This window comes from Oncorhynchus nerka, linkage group LG10 (genome assembly GCF_034236695.1).
Source record: "Oncorhynchus nerka isolate Pitt River linkage group LG10, Oner_Uvic_2.0, whole genome shotgun sequence".
Taxonomy (NCBI): Eukaryota; Metazoa; Chordata; class Actinopteri; order Salmoniformes; family Salmonidae; genus Oncorhynchus; species Oncorhynchus nerka.
In genome coordinates, this window is record NC_088405.1 from 80685900 (window position 1) to 80708120 (window position 22221).

Genomic DNA, 22221 nt, shown 5'->3' on the forward strand with positions numbered 1-22221 from the left:
TTTTTGAAAAGGCCGCCTGAAATTTCAGGATCTTTTGGTGGGATGTAGTTTTGGCATGCCTGGTGACATCACCAGGTGGTACATTATTTAATAGACCAATATCAGCTAGATTTCAGTTATCCCCTCCCCACTCAGACCACTGCCACAACTGGCTATGTGGTTATTACATCTCAATGGGTGTAATTTTGTTGAGAATTTCAATACCTTTTGGAAACAAAACAAGTTTTATAAGGAGTATAGGATCCACCTAAATCATTTGGGTTCCTGGATCCTTTCACAGCATTATAAGGCTGTGTTGAGACAATGACTTATCAATGACCCAAGCCCAGCTAATCTCTACCATTGTGACGCAGAGTTGTCATAATGCTTCAGAAGATGTACATTACACCAGCGGCATTGGTAGACAATGTAAGTAACCTAATGTATGTCCCTCTAACTACCCTGAATGTCTCTGCTGATCCTACAGCTATTTTATGCAGTAATCATGTGCATATGAACCAAATTTATACTGTTAGCACTGAGGCGGTGTGCCCTAGGAGGAAGTCCACTGTGTGCAGCTCACCTTGCACTAACATAAATAACATGAGCATATCTACTTCTGCTAAGCTTCTCAGTAAAGCAATAAAAACAAGTAAACATCCCAGAAGAAAAGTAATCAAAATAGCCCACGTTAACATATGTAGCTTAAGAAACAAGGTTCATGAAATCAATAATTTGCAAGTAAAAGATGGCATTCCTATTCTGACTATATCTGACACTCACTTAGATAATACCTTTGATGATACAGTGGTAGCAATACAAGGTTATAACTTTTACAGAAAATATATAAATGCCAATCGGAGGTGTTGTTTATATTCATAACCACATTCCTGTAAAGATTAGAGGATCTCATGATCTCATCTCTCACTGTTGAAGTAGTAGACCACCAAGTGCTAACAGTTATTATCTGGGTAATATGTGTGAAATGCTTGATAATGTATGTGATAAACAGAGGTATATTTTTTCAAGCTACCCACTCAAGAAAAAGCTTCAAACTGTAACCAGTGCCTGGAACCTGGTTCAGGTTATCAGTCAACCTACCAGTGTAGTTACAAACAGCACAGGAATGAAATCACCATATATTGATCACGTCTTTACTAATGTTGTAGACATTTTCTTGAAAGCTGTATCCAAATCTATAGGGTGTAGTGATCACAATATAGTAGCCATATCTTGGAAAACAAAAGTTCCAAAGGCTGGGCCTAATATAGTGTATAAGAGGTCATACAATAAGTTTGTAGTGATTCCTCTGTTGTTGATGTAAAGAATATTTGTTGGTCCATGGTGTATAATGAGGAGCAAACAGACACTGACACATTCATGAAATAGCTTGTTCCAGTTACTAATAAGCACACACCTATTAAGAAAGGGACTGTAACAACTGTTAAATCACTGTGGATTGATGAGGAATTGAAAAATTCTATGGTTGAGAGGGATGAGGCAAAAGGAATGGCAAATAAGTCTGGCTGCACAACCGACTGGCAAATGTATTGAAAATTGAGAAATCCTGTGACTAAACTGAATAAAAAGAATAAACTACACTATGAAACAAAGATAAATGACAAAGATTTAAAGTAAAACGTTTTGGAGCACCTCAAATGAAATTTTGTGTAAAGAGGAAAACTAAGCTCCATCATTCATTGAACCAGATAGCTCATTCCTCACAAAACCAACTGATATTGCCAACAACTTTAATTATTTTTTATTGGCAAGATTAGCACATTTAGGCATGACATGCCAGCAACAAACACTGGCACTACACATTCAAGTATATCTGACCAAATTATATGAAAGACGAGAATTGTAATTTTGAATTCTGTAAAGTGAGTGTGGAAGAGGTGATTTTTTATTGTCTATCAACAATGAAAAGCCACCGGGACTGACAACTTGGATGGAAAATTACTGAGGATAATAGCAGACGATATTGCCACTCATATTTGCCATATTTTCAATTTAAGCCACCAGAAAGTGTGCCCCCAGGCTTGGAAGGAAGCAAAAGTAATTCCTCTACCTAAGAATAGTGAAGAATAATACAATTGTGTTTAATCCGACACAATGCTATTTTACAGTAAACAAATTAACAAACTTTCAGCATGCTTATAGGGAAGGTCATTCAACAAGCACATCACTTACACAAATGACTGATGATTGGCTAAGAGAAATTGATGATAAAAAGATTGTGGAGGCTATGTTGTTAAGACTTCAGTGCGGCTTTATACATTATTGTTCATAGTCTGCTCCTGGAAAAACATATGTGTTATGGCTTTACACCCCCTGCTATATTGTGGATAAAGAGTTACCTGTCTAACAGAACACAGAGGGTGTTCTTTAATGGAAGCTTCAACAACATACAGGTAGAATCAGGAATTACATTATAATAGATGTAAATCCGGGACGCTAAAATTTGTATGATAAAGTAAGTTACAAGAAAGATGGTTACTTAAGGCAAAAACAAACATAGGGTGGTTGGTCGGGGTGGATGGGTCTGCATATAATGCAAACGTCTAGCAACCCAAAGGTTGCGAGTTCTAATCTCATCACAGACAACTTCAGCATTTTAGCAACTTTTCAACTACTTACTACTTTTTATCTACTTTGCAACTATTTAGCATGTTAGTCAACCCTTCCCCTAACCATAACCCTTTTAGCTAACCCTAACCCCTAGCCTAGCTAATGTTAGCCACCTAGCTAGCTTTAATTAACTAATTTACGGTTTGCCAATTCTTAACACATTTTTAGATTAGTAAATTCGGAACATATTATTCGAAATGGGTGATAGACATCCTCAAATTAATACACACCATACCAAACGTAACATATCATACTAAACGGATTTACATACAGAATAATACAAAATGCTCCGAGACCAGGTTGGACATCCCACTATTCAATATTCTATAGGCCAATGGCTGCCTACACATGAGCCATTTAAAGTCATTCACGGTGATCTGCAGTAATTGCATATGGGAGAATTGATTGAGCATTGTGTGTGTTTGCTTAATTGCCACTTCCCCATTGTGATAAATGAATTAGCAGCATATTAGTGGTAGACTGCCCAGTAATACAACCCTCAAAGAGCAGAGCAGGTTTTCAAATGAAAACATTGAATGTTCTGTCTCTCTGGTTAATAATGCATGTGTATTACTATTTACTTGACAAAAGAAGCAGCTGTATTATAGTTATGACGGCGTAATACATTTAATTTTTCCCAGCTTACAACCTGAGAATGAGGACCCAAATATGGTGCCGTTGTGTGCTGCTGCGGTAGAGTAAATTCATTTTATAATATATTTTATTTGACAGGCCTATTTTTTTATTTAGTGCATTGTATGCCAATTTGTTGATAAGTTATTGATTATGCATTGTCCATTTATAGTACACACAATAACAATGGTCACTGCTTCCCAGGGAGTCCTGGGATACCACAGCGTTGATGAGAATAGAATAGTTCTCTATTCTATCTATGCTGACGGTTTCTTCTTGTTGTGTGCAGCTGGCTGTGAGAGGGGCACCCCCAAGGTAAGCCCCATGAGGAGTCATAGAAGATGCACCCGGTGTGGGCCGCTCTGCTGCTCTTAGCCATGTGTGCAGGGCGCATATCCAGCAATCCATTCACCTTGAGACTGGGTAAGTAATGCACCAAACTATCCCCCTGCCTGTGCAATTGCAGTGCACTATCATGCCAACACTCCTCTTAAGGATTTGGCATTTTTTGAATGTGGAAAATACTAAAATCGGTGAGAGCTATTTTTGTTTATACCACAGCTTGGCTGAATACTCAACATTGCTTTAAATTAGACATTTGCATACATTGGAAATCATCCTATTTGGAGATGTGACAACTGGCTTAATTTAATGTAATACTCGTCTACTGCTTACTGTGCTGTATTAACTAATATAGTTTGATGGTGACAAAGGACTTGGCACCTTCGGTTACAATGTGGCTTGTGTTGCTTTTCTATTAGCAATCTCAATTTGAGCTCCTGTCACTTCCTTGCACGCTCTAGTGACTGAATGCATTTGTGAAGCAGAAAATTGCTTTCTATCTTAAAGGAAACAATAACAGAAAAATCAGGGCATTGTCTGACCCTGCATAACTTGTTTATTTAACAGCAACATTCACTATGACAAGCTTCTCATAAAGGTCAACATTTCACTGAATGGTATATGAACGATAACTAAAAGTTTGTCTGTGTATCCCTCTCCCCTTGCCATCCAAGCATTGGCTTACCTTATGAAGTGAATCAAATCCCACTGTTAGGGGGGGGGGGGTCAAAGAATGTAACATTATTGGAGAGCAGTAAAGCCGCGATTGCATTTCTGTTAGGTTGCACTACTTTTGAACTCCCTCACACTGGACTGAGAGTGTTATTTCATATTCAGTACATGACATTTGGGGAAAGAGAGAAAACCCATGACATTTAACATAATAAACTTTTTATCACAGACAACTGCAGTCTGTCTCTCTCCTTTGTAGTCTGCAGTCTGTCTCTCTGCAGTCTGTCTCTCTCCTTTGCCTCTAGAGAAAATGCATAATGGGGGACATTTTACATGAGCAAACAGCAGTGAGCAAAATAACCAATATTTCACATAGGTGGGAAGGGATTAATATCCATTGTGAGTTCCAAATACTGCAACTCACAAATGCATTGTGTGTATTGCATGCATCGTTTCGTGATTAAAAAAACCACCTCATTTTAATGCACATTGTTGTTGAAAATGGATTAAATCATGCTGCAGATTGTTATAATTTTGACAGTATATTTTGCACAGATCTGTGCTATTTTGCCTGTGAAATACAGCCGGTGCCATAGAAATATAGCAATAAAAAGGTCTACTCACTGATCATGCTTGGGAGAAATTCACCCCAAAAAGATGTTCATCAACAAAATAAAAATACGCTCATTGCAAAATATTAATATATATTAATATATGTTAATTATACCAACCTATAGGTCCTCACAATCAACACAAATGGGAGAATACTATTGCAGTTCAACTGTAATGTTTGGCAAGATAGTGGCCATAGGAGTTGGCTATACAGCAGAAACTGATCTGGCACCAGGCTATGGCATTGATGGCATAGTTAGGGTTTAAAAAGCTGGTAACCTGGTTGGAGGATTCCTTATTCCCTCCTGATTCCAGGAATATTCCAACTGGAATTTCTGGAAAACAGGGAATTTGGGGAAAGTTACCAAAACTTTGCAACCCTAGGCATAGTCCTCAAAATGGCAGAACCGTAACACACCCTGTGTCTTGTAGCTGCTGTTCTGGATGACCCGATGGAGTGCAGTCGTGGTGAGCGCCTGGCTATCACCCTGGCCAAAGAGGGCATCAACCGTGTTAGTAACCTCTCTGTGATGGGCAAAGTGGAGGTGGACATTTTTGAACTCCTGAGGGACAGCGAGTACGAGACAGGGGACACCAGTAAGTCAGGATAATGATATACAGTGCTAAAAACTGAAGTATTTTCTATGTGGCAGAACACTTGGAGGGCAGTGATGAGACAAAATTCATAGAGGCTCAAGACAGAGGCAAAGCTGGTGTTTATTAAAAGTAAAAGGTTTTAATACAAAGGTTCCAACTGTAACTGGAACCAAGTTCCCTCAGGGCATAGGCTAATGAACTTGATATTTGTTGCTTACTTCATACGTTTTTACTAAACAGTACGTTCTAAATAGTATGTAGAGTGATTAGTACAGTATGTAGTTTTAGTAAGTAGACTAGACAGCTTTCGGATACGGCCAAAGACTTACAGCTAGAAACAAATCCCCTTGTCCTATGTACCATTTACACAACAAGCTCTAACAGTCTCATGTCAGAATTAGATGTTCAGCCATGTTTTCCCAAACAAATTTCAAAGTTGTTCCAAATGTCAAATTTCAAAGTGTTTATGGTTAAGTTTAGGCATTAACTCTGAATGGTTAAAGTAAGGTTTAAAACAGTTAGGCTTAAAACAAAAAAATCTCAAAAACAACATTCTATTGCTGAATTCAAACATTCAACCTTTGACACGAGTAGCAGATGTTTACACCCATCCGCCATCCCCGTCCAAAATGCCTTAGCAAAACCGAAACCTACTTGAAGGTAACAGTGTTCACTGTTGCCCTTAGTGGCCGGGTTCCATGTCATCTCCAAACATCCTCAGACATGGATGGACATCGAATACTGACTTGTATCACGGGTGACTTGGCTGCATTTCCAATGCTTGCTCTAGTCTAGTGGATGTAAAGTATTTTTAAAAAATCTGAAGCCTTGAGAGAACATATTGGTTGTGTCCCAAATGGCACCCTACATTATACTATTTATGCACTATATGGGGAATAGGGTGCCATTTGGGATGTAACCCTTTAGTTGACCGGCAGGAAGGAAATGACAAATGCATTTCCCCAGTTCCAATAAAGGCCCAGGCCAGTTTGGCCTCTCCATGGCTGGTTGGCTGTGGAAATGGATACCGCTGAAACAGGATTAGAAATGGACTGCTGACTATTTGTCTTGATCCCAAACAGCACCCTATTCTCTATATAGTGCACTACTTTTGACCAGAGCCCTATTGGCCCTGGTTGGGACACAGGCATTGCGGGAAATGTCAAGCAATTTTTAAAAGTGGAATTCTCACTTTTAATACTTGATTCAGACAGTAGTGAAGTAGACGGGGAGACAGAAGGGAAGACAGTAGGAAGGGTGGACAGTGGACACAGGGATTGAACCCTGGTCTCTGTTGGGGAGATATACACTGCTCAAAAAAATAAAGGGAACACTTAAACAACACAATGTAACTCCAAGTCAATCACACTTCTGTGAAATCAAACTGTCCACTTAGGAGCAACACTTATTGACAATAAATTTCACATGCTGTTGTGCAAATGGAATAGACAACAGGTGGAAATTATAGGCAATTAGCAAGACACCCCCAATAAAGGAGTGGTTCTGCATGAGTCTACAACCCACACAAGTGGCTCAGGTAGTGCAGCTCATCCAGGATGTCACATCAATGCGAGCTGTGGCAAAAAGGTTTGCTGTGTCTGTCAGCGTAGTGTCCAGAGCATGGAGGCGCTACCAGGAGACAGGCCAGTACATCAGGAGACGTGAAGGAGGCCGTAGGAGGGCAACAACCCAGCAGCAGGACCGCTACCTCCACCTTTGTGCAAGGAGGAGCAGGAGGAGCACTGCCAGAGCCCTGCAAAATGACCTCCAGCAGGCCACAAATGTGCATGTCCACGGGTGGGGGTTGTGCTTACATCCCAACACCGTGCAGGACGTTCGGCATTTGCCAGAGAACACCAAGATTGGCAAATTTGCCACTGGCGCCCTGTGCTCTTCACAGATGAAAGCAGGTTCACACTGAGCACATGTGACAGACGTGACAGAGTCTGGAGACGCCGTGGAGAACGTTCTGCTGCCTGCAACATCCTCCAGCACCGGTTTGGCGGTGGGTCAGTCATGGTGTGGGGAGACATTTCTTTGGGGGGCCGCACAGCCCTCCATGTGCTCGCCAGAGGTAGCCTGACTGCCATTAGGTACCGAGATGAGATCCTCAGACCACTTGTGAGACCATATGCTGGTGCGGTTGGCCCTGTGTTCCTCCTAATGCAAGACAATGCTAGACCTTATGTGGCTGGGGTGTGTCAGCAGTACCTGCAAGAGGAAGGCATTGATGCTATGGACTGGCCCGCCCGTTCCCCAGACCTGAATCCAATTGAGCACATCTGGGACATCATGTCTCGCTCCATCCACCAACGCCACGTTGCACCACAGACTGTCCAGGAGTTGGCGGATGCTTTAGTCCAGGTCTGGGAGGAGATCCCTCAGGAGACCATCCGCCACCTCATCAGGAGCATACCCAGGCGTTGTAGGGAGGTCATATAGGCACGTGGAGGCCACACACACTACTGAGCCTAATTTTGACTTGTTTTAAGGACATTTCATCAAAGTTGGATCAGCCTGTAGTGTGGTTTTCCACTTTAATTGTGAGTGTGACTCCAAATCCAGACCTCCATGGGTTGATAAATTTGATTTCCATTGATAATTTTTGTGTGATTTTCTGTCAGCACATTCAACTATGTAAATAAAAAAGTATTTAATAAGAATATTTCATTCATTCAGATCTAGGATGTGTTATTTTAGTGTTCCCTTTATTTTTTTGAGCAGTGTATATATAGTGTATATATATACACACACACACACACACACACACACACACACACACACACATACAGTGCTGCTTGAAAGTATGTGAACCCCTTGTGCAATTAAAGATTTATTTTTAAACCATGAAATCTTAATTTTATCATAACCAGTCTTTTTGATCTGACATAACAGGTTCATATTTACCAATACCATATGTTGGTGTAGAGGAAATCATGTGTGTAGTAGAAAAACAAAATAAAAAAGGAATTAGAGCAGGTGCCAAAATAAGTGAATTCTGAGGTATACCAGGAGATTCTTGAACAGAATGCAAGGCCATCAGTCAAGGAGCTAAAGCTGGGCTGAAAATGGGTCTTCCAACAAGACAACAACCCGAAGTATTCATGCAAATCTACCAAATAATGACTCAGGAGAAAGAAGATTTGTGTTTTGGCCAAGTCAAAGTCCTGACCTAAATCCAATCGAGATGCTGTGGTAGAACCTGAAGCAGGCAGTTCATGCCAGACACCCCTCAAGCCTCACTCAATTGGCGTTCTGTAAGGAGGAGGTGGGCAAAAATCCCTCAAAACAGATGTCAGATTACGGGCTATAGGAGGCATTTACTCCAAGTTGTCGCTGCTAATGGGGGTGCCACAAGTTATTGACTGAAGGGGTTCACATATTTTTGCACACATCAAATCTGGGTTTGCTTATTTAACAAAAGTGGTTTATTTAACAATGAAAATATAATTTACTTGGAATGTCTTTATTAAGAATTGGGGTATAGATATGGATTTTATGTTTATTTTATAGCAAAATAATGACCAGCCCTGTAGGGTTCATATACAGTGCTGCTTGAAAGTATGTGTACCACTAGACCATTGTAAATGGGAAAACTTGTAAACAGGGTATTGATTCATCATTGTCCAATTTACACTACAAATTAAATTATGGAAGCTGTACAGTACATTCGGAAAGTATTCAGACCCCTTGACTTCCACATTTTGTTACGTTACAGCCTTATTCTAAAATGGATTTCATTATTTTTCTCCCTCAATCTTCACACAATACCCCATAACGATCAAGCGATGTAAATGTATTAAAAATAAAGAGAAAATAACAGATACCTTATTTACATAAGTATTCAGACCCATTGCTAGGAGACTCAAAATTGAGCTCAGGTGCATCCTGTTTCCATTGATCATCCTTGAGACGTTTCTACAACTTGATTGGAGTCCACCTGTGGTAAATTCAATTGATTGGACATGATTTGGAAAGGCATGCACCTGTCTATTTAAGGTTCCACCATTGACAGTGCACGTCAGAGCAAAAACCAAGCCATGAGGTCTAAGACAGGATTGTGTCGAGACACAGATCTGAGGAAGGATACCAAAACATTTCCGCAGCATATATACGGTCTCCAAGAGCACAGTGGCCTCCATCATTCTTAAATGGAAGAAGTTTGGAACCATCAAGACTCTGCTTAGAACTGGCTGCCCAGCCAAACTGAGCAATCTAAAAAACATTGAGTATTGTGTGTAGATTGAGGGGTGAAAAAACAATATAATATATTTTAGAATAAGGCTGTTATGTAACAATGTAGAAGATGCAACGGATCTGAAAACTTTCAAACGCACTGTATGATTCCGTAGACCACAGGCTCTGCACATGGTTACACAATTCTGGAGATAGCGCCCTTTTATACGCCTCTCAAACCAAGACACGCTTGTCAGCCTGATATGCTAAAAAAAAAAAAAGTGTTTATTCCGGGAGATTATTTGTTTTTTTGCATAATGTAGTGTTGTGATATCCTTCCATATTGGGCCCATGTAGGTGACACTACAGTATGTCTAGGCTGTGGTTGGAGTCTTTCTATTTAGCCTTCAATGAAAACTAATGGTAGAGCCTCCTTCACAATGTTTGCCTCAGCAGCGCTGGGTGCTAGAAAGCACACCACACACAGTTCAGAGTATTAGCCAGTCCTCCTCACTACGAGCCCTTTGCCTCAGCACTGCATTCCTCTACTGCATCTCCCATTCCTCTCAAGTGTTAGGTAACTCCTCAATTGATGGTTTCAAAAGATCAGGAACCAGCAGCCAGGTGAAACAAAAAAAGCTGGTACAGTGTCCAGACGCATCATTCAAACAAAAACAATTAGCGAGCTGGCTAGCCAAGCCAAAAAAGAATTGACCTGCCAGTCTATCTGCAAATCTGTGGGTCAAAACAACCAGAAACATGCAAGAAAACAAAATGTACATATTTACTTGTATATTGTAAAAGTAAACAATACTTTCATATTCTGCTTTTATATTGTATTAAATTGCATTGTACTCTGTATCAATATGCAACCAGTGTGTAATTCAATGGCATTGTAAATTCTATGTTAACGCTCATTTGGTTCCCTGTTTTCTCCTCTCCCTCCCAACAGTGTGCCAGATTATCTCTAAGGGAGTATTGGCAGTCCTGGGACCCTCTGCTAGCCCAGCTTCCGACACCATCATCAGTAATATCTGTGGAGAGAAAGAGGTGTGTGTGTGTGACCAATACACTTCTGTGAACATGGGTGCACATGCAGGTATCGGTCTATGTAGTACGTTCCCCAGCAAGAAAACCAAATAATGTCGCTCAAATAGAAGGTGGAACTAACAAAGAGTTGCTGACCACAACCAAAATGGTGGGGGTTTTAGGAAGGGTTCTGAAAGACACTCATGGGTGTGTCCACTGAAAGGTCACTATCAACAACTGGGACCTAAAAGACACCCACCATGAGCACCCACTAAATTTGTCCAAAATTAAAACCCACACCAAACTTAGATAGGAAGCAAATCAAAAAGTACAACAAAACAAAAACAGGGAAGATAAGATAAACACTCAAATAGGGAGTACCAAATAAAAAGGCATTAACTCTCCACCTCTCTCAAGACAACTAAAGCACTGGGTAAGCCACGCTTAAATATCGCCTGGGCCAGCACAGGTGAAACACATTCCCACTAACGAGATGACAAACCAGCACAGGTGTAACACATACAGACTAACGAGGTGATGCCAATCGGTGCACCCCACATGCTAATGTCCAACCTCAAAATAAAAATGGAAAAACCAAAGCCTGTAATACATTCCCCCTTTAAACATCAAATATATCCTATATTTTTGTTGGAGAAGTTTGCTCACCACCAACAGAAAATTACTTCCATCTCACAACATGATCAACCATTTCCAATAGAAACATGGTGTCTGTCTGTCAACAATTAAATACAAGACAAAACAGACAACTTTTTTAAAATATACTGTATATATACACTTTTTACAATAAATTTTTTACTGTAAAAAAAAAGAAAGAAGTTTGAGAAACAGGTAAAATCACATAGATTTCTATAACTCTCATCCACTTGGAACGAGCCCAATCAAGACACAACTAACTTCCAAAAACGGCAAAACGTGCAGTCAAAATAAATTGTGAGCCAGGTCTAAACACAAAACTTGTTGCCTGACCACCCTTGAAAGACAATCAGCAACCAAGTTGTCCTTACCACGGACATGTCGGATTTCAAGAGGGAATCTTAACAGCCTTTATCTAAACGTCCCTTTATAAGGATCCTGTCTTTCAAAGATAATTAGAAGAAATCCAAATAACTTCACAGATCTTCATTGTAAATTGTTTAAACCCTGTTTCCCATGCTTGTTCAATGACCCATAAAAATGCACAAACATGCATACAGTTTACAGATGGTATATGTCACAGTTATGACAACTTAGGACACTAAAGAGGCCTTTCTACTGAAAAACACCAAAAGAAAGATGCCCAGGGTCCCTGCTCATCTGCGTGAACGTGCCTTAGGCATGCTGCAAGGAGGCATGACGACTGCAGATGTGGCCAGGGCAATAAATTGCAATATCCGTATTGTGAGACGCCTAAGACAGCGCTACAGGTAGACAGGACGGACAGCTGATCATCCTTGCAGTGGCAGACCACGTGTAACAACACCTGCACAGGAACGGTACATCCGAACATTACACCTGCGGACAGGTACAGGATGGCAACCACAACTGCCCGAGTTACACCAGGAACGGATAATCCCTCCAGCAGTGCTCAGACTGTCCGCAATAGGCTGAGAGAGGCTGGACTGAGGGCTTGTAGGCCTGTTGTAAGGCAGGTCCTCACCAGACATCACCGGCAACAACATCGCCTATGGGCACAAACCCACCGTCTTTGAACCAGACAGGACAGGCAAAGAGTGCTCTTCACTGACGAGTTGCGGATTTGTCTCACCAGGGGTGATGGTAGGATTCGCGTTTATCGTTGAAGGAATGAGCGTTACACCGAGGCCTGTACTCTGGAGCAGGATTTATTTGGAGGTGGACACCAACCATTTTCAGCAGTGGCATACATAATTGCAAATGGTTTTCTAATGATCAATTGGCCTTTTAAAATGATAAAGTTGGATTAGCTAACACAACGCAGTTGCAAATGAGAACTTGTTCTCAACTAGCCTACCTGGTTAAATAAGGGTGAAAAAAATATGTGCCACAGGAGCACAGGAGGGGTTGCTGACAATGGGCCTCTACACCTATGTAAATATTACATTTAAAAAAAATAGGCAGTTTCCAGCTACAATAGTATTTTACAACATTAACAATGTCTACACTGTATTTCTGATCAATGAGATGTTATTTTAATGGGATTTTATTTTTCGCTTTTCTTTAAAAAAACAAGGACAATTCTAAGTGACCCAAACTTTGACACCAATTGTGCAAAAGGAGAGAGGCCTGTAATTTTCACCATAAGTACACTTCAACTATGACAGAACCTTCCAGGACCTTGAAATGCTTCTTACGAAGCCACTCCTTCGTTGCCCGGGCAGTGTGTTTGGGATCGTGGATTTATTCAAACCAAGCTGCTTACCTATTGCAGATTCAGTCTTCCCAGCCTGGTGCAGGTCTACAATTTTGTTTCTGGTGTCCTTTGACAGCTCTTTGGTCTTGGCCATAGTGGAGTTTGGAGTGTGACTGTTTGAGGTTGTGGACAGGTGTATTTATACTGATAACAAGTTAAAACAGGTGCCATTAATACAGGTAACGAGTGGAGGACAGAGGAGCCTCTTAAAGAAGAAGTTACAGGTCTGAGAGCCAGAAATCCTGCTTGTTTGTAGGTGACCAAATACTTATTTTCCACCATAATTTGCAAATAAATTCATTAAAAATCCTACAATGTGATTTTCTGGATTTTTTTCTTCTCATTTTGTCTGTCATAGTTTAAGTGTACCTATGATGAAAATTACAGGCCTCTCTCATATTTTTAAGTGGGAGAACTTGCACAATTGGTGGCTGACAAAATACTTTTTTGCCCCACTGTGTGTATATATATATATATTTATTTCAGCAGGGTTCTGGTGGACTGTGTTGGTCCTTTTCACGAAGCCAAGAGTGGTAACCAGTTTCTCGTAACCATCATGTGTGCTGCTACTCGTTTCCCTGAGGCTATTCCACTGAGGAAAATCACAGCTCCCAGTATTAAGGCCCTGGTGAAACAATTGTCAACGTTTGGACTTCTGCGGATTGTGCAATCAGACCGAATTAGAATTTCATGTCAAAGGTCTTCCAGCAAGTTCTACAACAGTTGGGTGTAACTAATTTACCCTCTAGTGTCTACCACCCAGAGTCTCAATGTGCAATTGAGAGATTATCAGACGTTGAAGTCTATGTTGAGAGCTTACTGCTTTTAGTTTGAGAGACTGGGATGAAGGGGTCCCTCTTGTGCTGATCGCAGCGTGGTTGTTCAGGAATCTCTCGGTTTTAGTCGGAATGAGCTTGTTTGGACATCATTTAAGAGGTCCTTTTGAGCTTGCTGAGAGCGAGGTTGTTGCAGGGCAACACCTTAATCACAAACAAACTAATCCGTTGGAGCACGTTAGCGCCATAGTGAAGTAGAGTTTATACTTGAGCACAGCATTGCACAACAAGGCAACAGTCCGTAGAGTTCGCCCAGTATATTTGTAACAAAGGGGATGTTTTTCCCCCGATTTTTGCAAAGTCAATACTGTTACTAAGTCAGACTCGTACCCTTTGCCTAGGGTCGACGATTGTGTGGACTGTGTTAGCACTGCTAAGTACATTAGCAAGTTTGATCTGCTGAAGGGATATTGGCAGGTCCCTTTAACTGAGCACGTCAAAGAGTTGTCTGCTTTTGTCACTCCTGATAGTTTGTTTTCCTACCTTCGTCTTCTGATCAGGTTACGAAATGCTAAGACCCTTTGGTCTCTGCACTGGTGCTAGCAGCTCTGGATTTCCGTCGGCCATTTGCTTTGTACACCGATGCCAGCGACGTAGAAGCAGGGGCTGTCCTCCTACAGAAATACAATAACAATGTTGAGCACCCTGTGGGGTACTTTTAAAAGAAATTGGCCTCATATCAAAACCACTATTGAGAAGGAGGAGCTCGTTTGGTACTGGCTCTTCAGCACTTTGAGGTTTATGTATGAATCTCTACCCTTCTGATGGTCTATACCGATCATAACCCTCTCGTTTTCCTGCAATATGGGACTCCAGCGAAGGAGTTGGCGGTTCGTGGAGCTCGTATTCTGGACTAAACTGTCAAATCGAGGCAAAGGTAAGAATCTCTGGATTAACTATCTAATGTGAATCCAGAGCTTCTTACCTTTGCCTCAATCTAACAGTAATTTCTTCCTGAGACCAGCAGACCAGTGAAATAAAAAACTAATAATTATCAGCTTTCATTCAGTCAGCGGATAAAACCTCTTCGCCAGGACAAATATATATACACTCCTTTCTTGAAACATTATCTTAACAGCCTTTATCTATTATAGACATGTTTGCGCAATGGCAAACCTATAGGCCTTCAGTGTGTGACAGGTTCATGATTCTGTCAAAGTAGCCAACTCAATCGCAAAGCATGTGAAATATATTCACATGTGAGCTGCACACAGCCTAGTTTCTGCAGAATGTAATCTTCAGGCAGCAAGAGTGTGCAGCTCTCAAATGGTTTTGGCATGGAGCGGCTCACAGAAGGATGACATCGGAAGCCGGTAGGGTAGGAAAGAAGTTTCAATGTATGATATCTACTAGTAAATGCTAACTAAGGAAACACTGGGTATGCAAACCAGGTATTAAACAAGTTTAGTCCGAAGTGTTGGTTAGTATGCCATTTGTGGTGTGCAATTGTTATCATGCACTGTTTGCATCAGAGGTGTAGACATGAATGGGCCTGGGTGCACTGAGGCCAATCAGATTGATGTGGTTTAAGCATTGTTGTGGACTTAGACCATCACATCGTTTAAAAAATAAATAAATTAATCTATTAAAAAAATTGGCGATCTTTGAGGTTGACAATCTGAAACATCTATGGGAAAACTCATACAAAAAAACATAGGAAACAGGATTTTTCACAAGGGGTGCCATTTTCTTTCGCTGGACTGGCCGTTTGGGAATTTTCTTGCAAAATTACAGTATACCCATATCTCCAGGTACCACTACACCACGGCATAGGGCCGATGGAAAGACAGCAGTCACACACAGCATTATGTTAAAGGTTAAGCAGTCCATAAATTCGGACATAATAAGCCAGTAGGTAGCAAATCATAAAAACACAACCATTAAGCTTTCCCAATTGAAATGTATTACTATTACTTCCCAAAAATAATTTCACATGTAGCACACAAAGTGTGACTTAAAGTGGAACTGACTGTGTTTTGAAAGATATGAAAGAGACCATCATAATATCAGTACAAAATATCAAATTCCCAGTTTATGCTACAAAACCAGCTTTATAGAGGTTTTAATAATAGTGTAGCGACCCGCACAGACAGCTGTGTGTTATGTGCTAGGCTAGGAGGTGGTTGTGTTGTACTGACGTTCGCGGGGTCCGACATGTCAATCAACCTGCTATCTGCCAATCACGGGAATGACTGGAATGTTCTGATGCCGGGCATCCTGGTGGTTGGCAGAGTGGCGTGGAGGGGGGTTGGGCATTGGAAGTTAAGACCAGGTTCAGCCTTTGTTCTCTCTCTCTTACGTCTGGGCTTCACAAGAGAAGGTCACGATTGGCTTGTGGGTTATCTGTCATCTATTTGGCGTGTGCTACGGCCCAAACAGTAGCCTGTGTAAAGTTGGTTCAATAAACCGTCAATTCGCAAACTCAAGCCTCTGTCTGGACAATTGTTCATTTATGATCTAGTCAGGTCATTACATTGGTGTCAGAAGTAAAAACGTTGATACAAGTTAGCCAGCTAGCTAGCTGACTTATGTGGCTAGCTACCGTAGGTGAGAACGGGGATTGAAAATGCTTCGAGGGAATCCGAAAGTGAAGGTAGGGGACGATTATGGCCAAGGAGGTGCGTGTGAATGGACGTCGGGGGTTCTGTCTGAGGAGATCGCCAGGGCGTCAGAGCGCAGAGGCCGCTTGAGGGAGGACGTTAGAGTGATGGCCGCTGAAGCGGGCATGAGTGCTTCGTCGAGTGTATTTCGCGCGGATTCTGGTGGGCGGACCGAAGTGGCGACGTCGACGCGGGGTGACGAGGAATCTGGGGCTCAGGATGTAAACAAACATGGCGGCGCCCAGTTCCCGGCTGCGTCCGTATCTGTTAAGACCCTGAAGTTCATTTATGATCTAGTCAGGTCATTACAATAGCTTATTTGACTCAACGTTCCATGACGTACACGAAGGCATTGATGGCAGAATAAATAGATGCATTATTAATATAATTCACCAATACATTTCTTGGTCGTCCAAAAAAATATTGCTGTCAGGTTGTAAATCACAGCTGGCCTGATACCTTGTTTGCTGCCTCCATTCTGGATGCGCTGTTTCAGTTTCAATGACTCAATATTCTGGTCAAAAACGGACAAATGTAACTAACGCTGAGAATGTCAATACAATCGAACTAGCAAGGGCAATGATCTCAAGTCAGTCAAAATGTTGCTAATAGGCTAGTGTATATATTTATGTAGTAAGCTTAAAACACGGAACCTAACGTTAGATAGCTAGCTGCTTAGAGGATGTCATGCCAATGGAGGAGTGGGTGAGTCTTTTCTAATATCGTATTTTGGTGGATATACCCAGCTAGAGATGCAGGTATCATTTGGTTATCCAGTTGGCATATCTCTTGCGTTCGCAAATTCACTATTTTTATCTACTCCAATTTCAGAGCACTCTCGTCCAAGTGTGCCAGAGCACAGAACTGATGAATTTACAAATGCTCAACACCCGCTGAATATGACCGGTGTCAAGAAACATAGTCAAGAACGCTCTAGATAACATGTAAACAGCTAACCAGCTCTGCTACGGCAAGTAAAATGGTCAGAGTGAGGCGTTCTCTCATTTGTTTCTGGAAGTATCTTGCTAACAAGCTAGCTAACGTTAGCCAGTTAGCTTGGTTGGGACAAGCATGGCAAGCTGCAGAAGGATGAGGAGGCTACAATTCCCCATTGTTTATCAGCGCAATTTTGACAGCCAACTAGCTGAAAAAGTTAGAGGGTTTATCTAATGTTCCTTCATTAGATTTAAACTCATCTTGCTCTGCCTAGCATTGGTTGTTGATCTTGTAGTTGTTGATGTGCATAACTGAGTAAGAGAGCCTACCTTTTCATGGTTGTTTGATCAATAGAACTGTAAAGTTTCCAAATGTGAAAGGACTTCAGTGGTGTTTACATTTTTGCAGAAATTCAGGTGTATTTTGTGGCTTTTGGCGAATGCGTTCTAATGATCTAAAGTTGCGCTATTGCAACTGCCTGGAAACACAGGAAGGTTGAAGGGGTATGATGGCAGGCCCATGTGGCAAATGGCTTGTTCATATAAAGGCCTACTGTAGCGCTCATTGCTTATAGTGCACTGGTCTGTGTAGACTCCGGTCCTGGACAAAACAGATGTTTCTGTTCTTAACTCGTTCTCGGACTCCTTGTCCCATTTCCGGTCTTGGTCTTGACTCTGACTCAATTTGCTCTGGCTTTGGATCGGTCTCGCTTTCAGTGGTCTCGAACACAACACTGGTTATTTTATGATAACTACATTTGCATTTCATTTTGGGAGCGGAGTGGGTAAATACAGGCAAATATATTGATAAAAGTCACCTTGGTAACTGCCTACATGTACATATTGCCTCAACTAACAGGTGCCCACGCACATTTACTCTGTACCGGTACCCCCCTGTGTATAGTCTCGCTGTTGTTATTTTGCTGCTGCTCTTTAATTACTTGTTACTTTTATTTCTTACTCACATTTTTTTTAACTGCTTTTTTGGTTAGGGGCTCATAAGTAAGCATTTCACTGTAAGGTCTACCTGTTGTATTTTGCGCATGTGACTAATAACATTTAATTTGTCCTAGAGAGATTTACATGGTTATCAAAACGTCTTGTCAGGGTAAGCCTACACGAAACACGGCTTTTATTTGAAGTGTTTCCAAAATTCCCAATCGCAAAAATGAATGGTGAAAAACCATTGGAACCATTTACTTGTTTGATTGCTAGGTTTTATGGGTATTATGACTCATATGATTGAGTGGTATGGTACTCTATATCCCTAGTTGTGCTCACTGAAATTACCATATTTCCTTAATTTATAAACACAATTTTTCTCCACACAGATATTATATATGGAATAATCTGGATATATTGTATAAAAATACTTATTTGTTTTTTTTTATATTGGTTCTGAAATAATATCCTATTGGTGAGCCAACTGGTAAATGCAGAGGGTCTTTTACTCAGTTATAAAGAATTCTTATCACTTTACAAGGGCCCTGTAACACCTAAAGATTTTGCAATTGTTTTAGATGCCATTCCCTCAGGTGTTGCTATGTTATTCAGGAACATGTCAAGACCTGACCCTCAGAGCCTACCTTCTATTGACCCTGTTGACTCATCAGTAGGAAAGATTTGTTTCTCTTTAGGTCCATTCAACAACAGAGCGATTACGAACCTTGTTTCAGCAGGATGTCATGCCTTATTGGAATGGATTTATTGATAATATCTGTTGGAAAAAAGTTTGGATGTTGCCACACACATACCTACTTGTTAACAAAATTAAGGAAGTTTCCTTTAAAATTATTCATAAATATTATCCTGCCAACCACTATATGAAGAAGTTGAAGGAAAACATCAACTCAAATTGCTCCTTTTGTAATGACCACCCAGAAACAGTGTTGCATCTTTTTTGGCATTGTATTCATGTAAGAAAACTGGCAAGACATCAGTAGGTTTATAATTGAACACATTTATGAAGATTTTACACTATTGTGGAGAGATGTACTGCTTGGATTTTTTACATACGATAGAAATAAGCTGAAACATTTTTATGCAATTAATTTCACTATTCTTTTGTCTAAATTTCATATACACAAATGTAAATCTGCAAACAAAAAAACATATGTTCTTACCCTACAAAAAGAAATTGAACTGTATTTTAAGACCGTTAAATACTCTACTAACAAAAAATCTGTTGTAAGTGTATGTATGTCCCTTAAGGTCCTTGTGTAATTGTAGTGTGATATTGTACCCCCTAGCTCAATTGTCCATTGTATATAATCTATATATACTTGTGTTCCCTCATGTACTTTCTGTATTGATTTGTTAATAAAAAATTAAATGTAAAAAGATATATATATATTTTATTTTTATTTTTTATTGCCATATTGGTGCACATTTTTAAGGACACACCTCAAATATTGTTTCCTCAAAGGAAGATAGGTAAATTATTGAACCTGGCCTAGGGGTTGGAAAACGCCAGTGTGCCAGTTTTTACATTACAAAATGTCTAACTAACATGCGTTTGATACTTGCACCTCCTTACCGCCAGCCAAAAATAGAGCCTTCAATGAGATTTGGTAATGGCTGTTTTTCAGCCAATTCCCCCATTAGCCGTGTCTCACCATGTGTCCTAGCCTAATGGCCGTTGGGATGTTTTATTATTATTAAAGCAGAGCATTGTCCTGCTGTGAGCAGAGCTGAGCAGCTGTTGGGGCTTATCATGGTCTGTCTCGCCGTATGGCAACACATTACCACCGGACCGCTGAAACAATTAAGGGCTAGGTAGAAGCAGGCAGGCACGAAGTCAACTCTATACTTATAACATTATGCCTATGGTGATGAGGTGTAACCAATGAGTGTAACCTTCTAGCCAGCCACAGTGTTGTTGATTCACTTAGTGGGTTAATGCAGGAAACTATTGGTTCTACTCAAGTGGTTTTTCACCCATAGCTGCAGTGGATACTAGCTCTGTTTATTACAGTCGTGACTTCATATTCTATCATCCCCCTGTGTGCCCTATAGATGCCATATTGACTTTGAAGACATCAGCTGCTTGCTAGTCTATTTACAAGTAAATGCCAAAATTAAGGAAACACTTGAATAAATGAGGGATACAAATTATATTGAAAGCAGATGCTTCCACGCAGGTGTTGTTCCTGAGTTAATTAAGCAATTAACTTCTCTAGGGTAGGGGGCAGCATTTGGAATTTTGGATGAAAAGCATTCCCAAATTAAACTGCCTCCTACTCAGGCCCAGAAGATAGGATATGCATATAATTGGTAGATTTGGATAGAAAACACTATAAAGTTTCCAAAACGGTTAAAATAGTGTCTGAGTATAACAGAACTGATTTGGCAGGTGAAAACCTGAGAAAAATCCATTCAGGAAGTAGGATTTTTTTGTGGTTGTAGATTTCTATTCAATGCCATTACAGTATCCATTGACTTAGGACTCAAATTGCAGTTCCTATGCCTTCCACTAGATGTCAAGTCTTTAGAAATTGTTTCAGGCTTATATTCTGAAAAATGAGGGAGTAAGAGCAGTCGGAATGAGTGGACCCTGCCGTGTCACAGAGCTTTTTCATGCGCGCAACCGAGAGAGTGCCTTTCTTGTTTACCTCCTTTTTTTTTTTGACGACGTTAATTGTCCAGTTGAAATATCGATTATTTAGGCTAAAAACAACCTGAGGATTGAATATAAACATCGTTTGACATGTTTCTATGAACTTTACGGATACAATTAGGATTTTTTTGTCTACCTGTTGTGACTGCGTTTGAGCCAGTGGATTACTGAAGAAAACGCGCAAACAAAATGGAGGTTTTTGGATATAAAGAGAGACTTTATCAAACAAAAGGAACATTTATTGAATAAATGAATGTCTTCTGAGTGCAACCATATGAAGATCATCAAAGGTAAGTGATTCATTTGATCTCTATTTCTGACTTGTGTAACTCTTCTGCTTGGCTGGTTATGCTTTCGTCGTAAAGCATTTTTGAAATGTGACACCGGCGGTTGGATTCACAAGAAGTTAATCTTTAAACCTATGTAAAATAGTTGTATCTTTTCTGAATTTTTATAATGAGTATTTCTGTATTTGAATTTGGCGCTCTGCAATCTCACTGGATGTTGGCCAGGTGGGACGCTAACGTCCCACATACCCTAGAGAGGTTTTTAACATCCCATCATGCATAGTCATTTGTAAAAATCCCCAGTTGCCCATTATTTTGTCTACCATGGCTAAAAGATCTGTGACTTTGAAAGAGGGGTCTCAAATAAGCATAGGGGGTTTAATGTGTGTGTGTCTGTCATTCAAAAGATGTCAACCGAATTGAACACTTATGGGAAATTCTGGAGTGGTGCCTGAGACAGTGTTTTACATCACCATCAACAAAACACCAAATTATGGAATTTCTCATGGTGGAATGGTGTTCTAGAGTTTCAGACACTTGTAGATTATATGTCAAAGATTATTGAAGCTGTTCTGGCAGCTCGTGGTGGCCCAACTCCCTGTTAAGACACTTTATGTTGGTGTTTCCTTTATTTTGGCAGTTACCTGTGTGTATATACAGTATTCATCAGTGTATGGCACTAGAAGGAGCTGGCTATGGTCCTGAAAACATCTCAGTGGGCAGCTTCAAAGGGATGTTCAGGGGGGAGAGGCACTGGTTTGTCGAAACATAGCTGTAGTATATTCTTACTGCACAGTACATCTCCCGTCTCCTGCAGCATACTGTACAGACTTTTGTATACATATTTTCTGGACTACTTATAGTTATAAGTATTATAGTTCTCATTC

General features: G+C 40.6%; 1 protein-coding gene across 3 annotated transcripts in view; it reads left to right on the forward strand.

The window, feature by feature from the left end:
• The first annotated feature begins 3560 nt into the window (after window positions 1-3560).
• The window catches only part of LOC115136097 (glutamate receptor ionotropic, kainate 4-like), a 68876-nt gene continuing 50215 nt past the window's right edge, over window positions 3561-22221 (forward strand). For 2 of the 3 annotated variants that reach the window (XM_029671517.2, XM_029671518.2), the window contains exon 1: window positions 16575-17201. In XM_029671517.2, the coding sequence (XP_029527377.2) occupies window positions 17184-17201 (18 nt within the window). In that variant the 5' untranslated portion in view covers window positions 16575-17183. Of the gene's footprint in view, window positions 3667-5301; window positions 5467-10594; window positions 10693-16574; window positions 17202-22221 lie in introns of those variants that run through there. The other variant, XM_029671519.2, reaches the window with a different exon arrangement.